At 31.7% G+C, this 9,506-nt stretch overlaps 1 protein-coding gene across 1 annotated transcript in view; it reads right to left on the reverse strand.

Moving 5' to 3' along the window:
• Positions 1–6,380, reverse strand: part of Usp14 (ubiquitin specific protease 14) — a 46,573-nt gene extending 40,193 nt beyond the window's left edge. Inside the window, exons 1-2 of the mRNA XM_014416185.2 lie at positions 6,280–6,380; positions 3,730–3,908 (exon numbers count right to left, since the gene is read on the reverse strand). Of these exons, the coding sequence (XP_014271671.1) occupies positions 3,730–3,908; positions 6,280–6,295 (195 nt within the window). The 5' untranslated portion in view covers positions 6,296–6,380. The remainder of the gene's footprint in view (positions 1–3,729; positions 3,909–6,279) is intronic.
• Between the last annotated feature and the right edge of the window lie 3,126 nt (positions 6,381–9,506).

The following is a 9,506-nucleotide window of genomic DNA, read 5'->3' on the forward strand; positions in this document are numbered from 1 at the left end:
CAATGTTTTACTGTCTAAACGTAGTCAAGGGGTGGTAAAATAGTTTACCCACTAAATCTATATAAATTAAATTTGCACTGTTACTAGACCAACGGTTGGTGCAAGGAGGTGATTTGGTCAGAATCACGCTGAACTGCCAGAATTTTATCCAATAAAGGGTACCCAGTTAATAAGGCTGGGTGAACCCCAGAGGGCTCTCTCGAACCTACAGGGCTGACTCACGGCTACAGTAAAACAGAAAATAATTATAGGCCAACTTTTTATTTGCTAACATCTTGTATAAAATTAGATGTTATCCTATTAAATGCTATGAGTTTATATGAAGAGGATTCAATTACAGTATTGTTTCATAACTATTTAAATTAAATGCTTTAAAATTAATGAGATTAGTGTTATAATTTTAAATTAATAATTATTAACAATTCATAGATAATTCCCTAATTAAATAAAATTATTTTATGTATTAACTTGCATTTTATAAGTAAATAGCAGGTTCAAATCTGTTTCAACATGATTTAAATATTGATTAAAATAATCATAGTAATATTTCAATTTAAAGATCGTAAATTGTTCAAAGTCATAGTGAAAGAAAGTCTAATGTTGACCTCAAGTGAAACAACTGAATGAAACATTGAGTATATGTGAAGTATAAGTACAAATAACATTTGAATATCCATCTGTATAACCAGCCTGAGATTTGTTTAAGAACAGGCAGTACATAATGTTATGTTCTGAACACAAATTTATTTCCAAATAGTGAAATTAGTATTAAAAAACAATAACTAATATAGGCAATTCAACAAATAACTAATATAGTTATTACTATATTAATTAGTATCTACAGAAGGCAGTGCCTTCAGTTCTAGAGACAAAACTATTTTGAGTGACTGTGACTTTCACTTGACAAGCCATCATGGTTAATGTATTTTTAAATGGGATTGTGACCCAATTAGGGAAAAAATGTAACTTTTTAATAGATCAAATATATATAAACCACTTACATAATTATTTACTTTATTAAGATACAGTAAATACCCTTGATACATAAGTAGTCAACATATTGGCTTGTATAAGCAATTATGAATAACAATAATACTGAGTATAATTAATTATATTTGAATAAAATGATAACAATTAAAATAAAAGCTAAAGTACCATTTTGTACAGATCACAAAATTCAGCAGACAATATCAAAGTGCCATAACTTTATTAAGATGAAGATTAATGAGTAAAAAATTTAGTGGCTGCAGTGACAAAAAATTATTTATTTGCGCCTACGTTTTGACTTGAATTTCAGACCTTGATCAGGGATGCTCAAGCAGTCTCTAATTAGAGTAAAGAACTTAAATTCACGTCGAAAAGTCAGCACAAATAATTAAGTTTAGTTTATTTTCTGACCCATCCTACCCCAACCATCTTCTCTTCATTTTAAAAAGTAGGGGAGAAAAATTGTAAGAAAAAAGTTGGAGGGTGTTGGAGATAATTTGAAATAATATTGCAAATGGAAATACCCACTATGGTCAGAAACTCTGCTGGAGCATCCCTGATGAAGGGCTGAAATTCAAGTCGAAACAACGGCACAAATAAATAAGTTTTTGTTTATATGTGTTTATTTGTTGACCGCATCCCCTGACCATCTTCTCCTCATATTGATCTATGGTCAACTATTAGCATCTTTTAAAAAATATATACTTTTAAAGAAAATAAAATTGGCTAAAACTTCCTTTCAGTTGATTTTTTTTTTTTTTTTTTTTTTAAACTACAGGCTAAATTGTAAAAAAAACAAAACATGAGTTTGATAATATCAATTTTTCAGAAATTATCAATTTTAGATAGCAAATATCTGAAAAACTAAAACAGATACAAAAAAAACAACCTAATATAAACATTCATAAAGAAAGTGTTTAATGATTTAATTTTTGATACATTTGTTTTCATAAGACATACTGTTTTCACTGTATAAGTGAAAAACTGAAAAAAAAAAAAAAAAAAAAAAAGGGGACCTTTACTCCCCCTATCCATATGTTATGCAAGGAGTAGGGGCAGAAACTTTTAATATGTTTATTTCCAATGTGCCCTTAACAAAATTCTGAAATCAAACTCTTCATCTCCCTCCCTCCATTTTCTCTATTGGCTCTTTTTTGGGCATTTATTGACCGATATTTCATTTATAACATGAATAACGTTCATATTTTTTGAAAAATTTCTTGTTTGAATTAATGTCTGGGATTTTCAATATTATATGAAAAGTCAAAGATTTAGTGCTCAAGTTCCATGATTTTATTTAGTGCTGCAGTTCCAATTTAACTAATGTAAATAATTGAAAACAAAGAGGAAATAGTCTATACCTAAATAATACACGTAGGGTTGGTAGGAATGATGTTTTAATTAACATCTGATCCATTAGAGTCACTAGAGAATACATCTAGTCTATGAAATTATTTTTAAAAGTTTTGATGGCACAAGAAGCATATTTTTTATCTTTATGAGAGGTATGACTTCCCCCATACTCCAAAACCCACGAGTAGGTCACTCCGTCCCTAGAAGAATAGGGCAACCCACCAGGGGTCCGTACTTAAAAAAACCGAGGTAACAAAAAAAAAACCTGAGGAATCAATTAATTTCTTAAATACATAACTTTTTTATACTAGGATACCAGAGTGCTTGGTTCAGAACGTTGTGGGTTCGATTCCCACCTGAACCAAGTCAATGTTTATAGTACGGTGGTCCCAAAATATGAATATTGACATTCCCAATCCGTTACTGCATTAACGGAAGACTTGAGCCATAAATATAAAAAATAGTATATAAAAGAAATAACAAAAAAAATGCATATTCAGATAAAAGTAATCATAGATACTGAGAGAGAATAAGAACATACTTAAATAATCATATTACTAAAATCATGATGATAAAACTAAAATAAATGGTATATATGGGGTCAGAAAAAAAAAAGATAAATCCTCAAACATTAAATCAGTTATGGAACTATTAAATACATATAAAATGCTAGATCTTAAAAAATAGTTTTGGTAAATCTTCATTATTTAATCAGTGGCAAAGGGTTTAAAATATTTTGTACTTATTTGTTTTCTTTCCAATGAAAACAAACCCACACTAGTTCTTATTTCTCTATTTTATCTCCCTGACATTTCGGGCACCCGTCGATTATCTAGTCCAATCTTAATAACTCTATATCTTACATTTTCCCTTAAAGAGATTTGTCCTGACTTCTTCAACCTAGTCCAATCTTAATTACTTTATGTCTCACATCTTTCCTTTAAGGGATTTGTCCTGACTTCTAAACCTATTTATTCATATCTTTAGTCCTGAAACTATTTGCATACTGCATATTTCCAATAAGAAGGCATAATGCATTTATCCAATATGAAGGAATGTTGCATATATCCAATAGTAAGGAGAGAAACAGATAGTTTTAGGAATACAGATATAACATATCGTAGAAGTAAGGCCAAATCCCTTAAAGGGGAGATATGAGGTACAGAATAATTAAAATTGGATTAGATAAAGGAATGTGTCTGAAATGTTGTTTGGAACATAAAATAAAGAGATAGGAAGTAGTAAGCATATTTTTTCCCTTGAAAAGAAAAGAAAGATTATACAGCATTAGTAAAACTAAATATAATTTAAAAAGAGACAATAAGATAATAGATCATATGTACTACAATACTTGGATACATATTGAAAAATGAAAAAAAAAATTCTTACATTTTCAACTCTTATACCATTCCATGTGTCATCTTTCAGAGATGAACCTTTAAACATTACTTTTTGTCTTTCTGGAATAACTCCTGTTAGGGCATAGAGCTGTGCTTTAAAAACCAAAGGATCATCATCAGTATTGACCTCTACCTCCTTGAACGTCTCACGACCCCACTTAATATTAACTGAAATATAATATTACAATTTTATTAATTAAAAGTTGATACCTTCACTAAAATTAAAAACAAGCATGGAGCTAGTAATTAGATTAATGATTTGATAAATTTAATTATCTATGATACAAATCAACATAATGTCAATAATACACAGCTGAAAAGAAAAAATGACTAAAATAAAAAACAACTAAGACATAAATTAACTATATGCAGATAGTTCCAGACTCGAGACTGAAACCCATCTTTTTTTGAGTTTTGAGACTTATGAAATGGAACTTGTTAGATCTCAGTAATGAAAAATGGAAGAAAAGTTGTTCTTGTAATCTCTTTTATTTATTCTCCAACACTTAACAGAAAATAATCAAGAATTTCTAATGGAAAGAAATATTTTCAGTGAAGGATTTTCATAGAAAATCCAACTTTAAATTGGTGATTTTTCGAATCCAATGAGCCCTCAAGCATTAAGGGACAATTGCAAACAATTTTATTAGAACTCAGCCTAAAAATTCCTTCCAGCTTAATTCCTACTGAGGAGAATTAATCGCATGTCATGATAATTCTTACAGGACATTGAATTCTCACATGATTTTGTTCTTTATGTTCGTTTGCTTTTCCACACCAATTATCTTTAAATCATCAAAACTAATACAAAATTGTTCATGGTTTTTTGCTGTTTATACCTACCTTGGATCGAAAAAATCACTGATATAAATAGCTTTAAAATTTGATTTTTTGTTAAAAACCCTCTTTCCATTCGAAATTCGAGATTTAATTGAACTGGAGGTTACACAATTGACTTCCCTAACAATAACTTTATAACTTCCCAATTATGAAGAGCTACCAAGTTTTGTTTAGAAATTCCCAAAACTTGTAAAAAGGGGTCAAGTCCTGAATATGCTGTATAAATGTTTTACTAATAAATACCACAGGCATTTTTGTTAAAAATAATAAATGGCAATAAAATTTTTTTTTCATCAAATCTTTTAATGCAAAAGGAGCTCCATGAGGCTCGCCAGATGAAGTGGTTTGGCCATGTAGTCAGGATGAAGGATTACTGAGATCCACTAATAACTATGGACTACGTATATGATGGCAGAAGACCTTGAGACGAACCAAAGATGTCGCACCTGGAATATGCTGACCATTTGTGCAAGCGGAGAGGTAAAAATTTCCACCAAAAAACCTAGAACAATGCTAGTACTGACTGAACACCCCTATGCTTTATTTTATGTAGTAACACAAAAGAGGAATATAAGTCTAAACAGTACTCAATGGCATTCCTGCAAATAAAGTCTTGTCACATTGGCTCAGGAACTTTCAGAGGTTTAAATATTCCTCCAGCTAGAACATGGATCAAAAATTAGCAACAGCAATAGTTTTTAATGTCAAATTAGTACTGGTAATTAGTATGGTTAAGGGATACATACTTCAACAAAATGAACTCACTGTTTGGGAAGAATGAAACGTACATCTATGATGAATGAAAGATCAGGATCCATGGAAAATTTATAAAACCAGGCTGTTACCTTTTACTAAATTTATGAAACAAAGAATGTTACCTTTCTATTATGGACAGTAAACAATCTAAATTAACGTAAATGACAATATTTAATTTTATTAATTAGAAAAATTTATATTCCATTCATAACATCATAGAAATGTACAAGAGGATACCTAAATGAAGATTCGAGGGATAAGGAAGCTGAGCTATTAAGTGTTATGTGGTACAATATGAAGGTATCATTAATATAATCACCTGACACAACACTCTCTGTCTACTACCTTAGCATTAATTAATTAAAATGGAAAAAATAAATAAAGATATTCATCTACATTAATGCTGTTAACAGTGTTGATTAACAATCTTGTGGTTAAATAGGTAAAATAACCGTGATCACAGCTTATTATTTAACAATATGATTTAATTTAACTCATTTATAAAATTTAAGATTATATAAAATTATTCAGTTTTCAACAAGAAACATTCATGGATCTTTAATAAATACAAAATAAAACAATATTATGGAGGGGAAATCACATAATTAGTTTTTAAGATAGAGCTCAATAGAAATAAACATCTAACACTTAAGAAAGTGATGACTTCTCAACAATAATAATATTTAAATGAGTAAGTACATTTCCTTGAATTAAAATAAGTCAAGCAAAACGTATTTCACACAAAATGTAATGAAAATTAAAAGGAATCATTCTTTAACAAACAATAAGAACAACAAGAGTGCAATATAAACAAAAATGCATGTCACTGTGCATCAAGTATTCATTAACGTAATTTGAATAGGAGAATTATTAAATTGAATCACCATGAAAGCTAAATTAAAAATCTGTCTATATTTCGATTCAAAATTTAAAAAATAATTACCTTTGAATAAAGGCATTAGCTTACACTTTTGACTCAACTAAATCACTGAACGACTAACATCTGAGTAGAGAATCAAAAAGCTACCAAAGCATTAGAATTAGTGTTCTCCCTACCGCCGTTTTACAAAACTTGACTTCATGACGTCACATCTTCGTTAGTTTAAAGCATTGTAGGTTTAGAACAGCAATCCCCCAGCACTAGCACAGCCTACGCCCAACCCACGTTCAAAAATGGCTTCACAAAATCTAGCATGCTTGATAACCATGAATAATAGACTTTTTTTAAACAATTGAGTCACGATGGTTTTTTCATTATGTCTTCTTGTATCATGTATGTTTTTTTAGATATTTTCATGAAATCGTTGCTGAAAATTTCATGGATAACCGGCAGTTCTTTTTAAAGTTTTAGTAGTCACCCTTCAGAATTTGTAATTTTCATCACTTTTCAGTTTGTAAATAGTTCAAAAATTTGTGTAGTTTTTCGGTAATTCTGTTGAGAGTTCTGTTTGCTATCTATATACTTCTAACAATTATTCTTAATAATCAAAGTGTTAAAGTAGACGGGGAAAAAATTATGGGGGATCAAAGCTGTACTAAACACGAAGCTAGTCGCGCGCAATGTTGCCGATTTGCGGGTATTTACCCGATTTTCGGCTATCTTTCACCTTAGTGGGTCACTGTCGGAGTTGGGGTATATGGCTATATGTTACATGTAGAGCGCTAAAGCTGTCACACTAGTCCTTTGACTAATTTTTTTAGTTAATCCATAGACATTTTTCCTATTACTGACAATATATTATTGTTCCTTGAACTGTAGAACATGGGCGTACTTAGACTATTTGGGGCCCGGATTGATTTATTTTTGAGGGGTGGGATGAATATACTTTATTCGACCTTGCACGGATTTATTTGTGGGGCTTGGGGTGGAAACATTTCTGGTATCATAGGTGGATTATTTTGGGGGTCCGGGTCCTGATAAAATTTTAAGGTCTAAGGTAAATTTGTATTTGTGGTCCGTAGGTGATTGGTGTTTGATGCCCTGGGCGGATTATTTTTGGATTCCGGGGCGGTTTATCTTTGGGCCCAGGGCTGATAAAAATTTTATTTTTTAATGGCAAATATATAGGAACAATGTTTTCCCACCTACTGTCATTATATTAGGTAAGGTTAATATGTTGTGATGGTTCGCTCTCAAGGCGTATACATATGACAGTTAAACGTGGCAGGTAATACGACTGTTAGTCAACTGACATTACTTGTACTATTAACGAAGTTATGAAAATAGTTTTTTTTTTACTATGTACCTTTATTAACCACCTCCTGGACCTTCTTCCTACAATCTACTTCATATAATTCACTATTTTCTTCCAATTTTTCTCTTGTATGTTGTTTTCTTCATAATTTGATTCAGCTTTCTTGTTTCTTTTGTTGTAATAATCTTCAATCCCAGAGACCTACATGTCTTGCCACTTCAGCGACAATGAAGGGATGAAAACTAAACGTCGTTGAGGACACAGATATTTTAAGAGTATAACTGTAGCAGGAATCCACTCGTGACCTTTTCCATAGTTATGAATCCAAGCAGAACGGGCTACTAAAAAAGACTTAACATTCCTCCATATTTGTTTTTATCTGATTTTCTTATCATCTCTTAACTTTTACAGATGTTCGATGGGGGTTGAAATAAATCTAGTCGGGTTCTCAGTTCTTACCACCCCAATTATGCTTTTAGCTTGTGAGATACCAGTGGTACAGTGGGGAGTATTCCTGAAATCGAGCAAGAATTTGAAGAAGAGACAGCATTTATATCAGTCGAGCATTCAGAATGTGTAAATTTTAAAATACTGTTTATAATTTTTTCAGTTGTGCCATAAGGTTGAAGATGAAAAGGTGCCTGATGTTTTAATGTTATATCATCGTGTTTTAATATTTTTTCCCGAATTAAATGAACAAATGTTGTCAGAATCAATTTTCTCATAAAGTCCAAATTTGACAAACCCGGTCTCAGCAAACAAATTGTTATGTACAAAGACATCAAAGATGTAGGAAACACTTCATGCCACTTTAAATGGGTATTATATGATTACTAGGTTAAAGACGTTACAGAACGGTCCTAAATTGTCAATATAAAGCCTCTGGCCATTGTCACGTATTTAATGTTGATAAGCTCGGATTAACTTATTATATTACACAGAGGCGCCCACCCCTCCCTAAGACCCTATCCACTCCTCCCAACCCACAAAGATTCACCTTTCTCCTCCTCGAAGCAAGAAATAGTGACTTTTCTCCTTAGTTGTGGCGATTTTCAAATATGACAGAACCAAGGTGTCAATAGTGGGCAATATACAAATAAAAAACCAATACATTTATATTTAAATTTAGTTATAAGTGATCCAAACCAATTTTTTTGTTAAAAATAAAGTCAATTTGACTTTTTTAGTAAGATGAATATAATCATCTTTATCAGAAAAAAAAAATCAGTAAAGTAGTCATCAACTAAGTCACTTATTTTACCTTCGATGTTCAAATTGAACGATCGATTTGTATGGAGTGTCGAGGTGGTTATTTTCTTTCTGATTCCGCATGACCAGAAGGCCTCGACAACGCGTGTTTAATTTATAAAGGTAAGGTGATTGACAAGGAAGATGATGAGATAGAATGGGACTAACGGGTGACAGCCGTAATATCTCATAGGATGGTAACCTCGACCTACCGGGTATTATTCCTGTAGTTACAAAAGAGGTATGGAAGCCTGAAGGGTAGCTAGCCGCCAGGTCGTGCAGAAAGGTGCCATCGTTCTACCAGTGCTATTCCAGTAAATACGGAGGAGGTACGTAAGCCCGTAGGATAGCTACCGCCGGATCCTGCGAAAGGATATTAGGTAGAGGAAAGAGGTAACCACAGAGGAGGAAACTTGAATTAAGAAAATTCATTTCAACAAAAAATAATACCTTGAGAAAATATATTGAACGTCATAATGTTGATGGGGTAATGATTCTGTTAAATTTACAAAGGCCGGCGAGATGCACCGCCTGTGAGAACGTACTTGTTTGTGGTACAATATATTCCTCTTTGCCAATTTTCTTTATGGGTTCAACGAATTTACAGTTATAATGCTATTTACTTGTGTATAATAAAATATTATTTACACATTAAAAAAATAAATTAATACAATATTTTCATAAGAAAAACGAAAGGTGACATGAGGAGGTTTGTCGATGCTAGTAC

The sequence above is a fragment of the Halyomorpha halys genome, unplaced genomic scaffold (assembly GCF_000696795.3).
Source record: "Halyomorpha halys isolate HHAL.00 unplaced genomic scaffold, Hhal_1.1 Scaffold115.1, whole genome shotgun sequence".
NCBI lineage: Eukaryota > Metazoa > Arthropoda > Insecta > Hemiptera > Pentatomidae > Halyomorpha > Halyomorpha halys.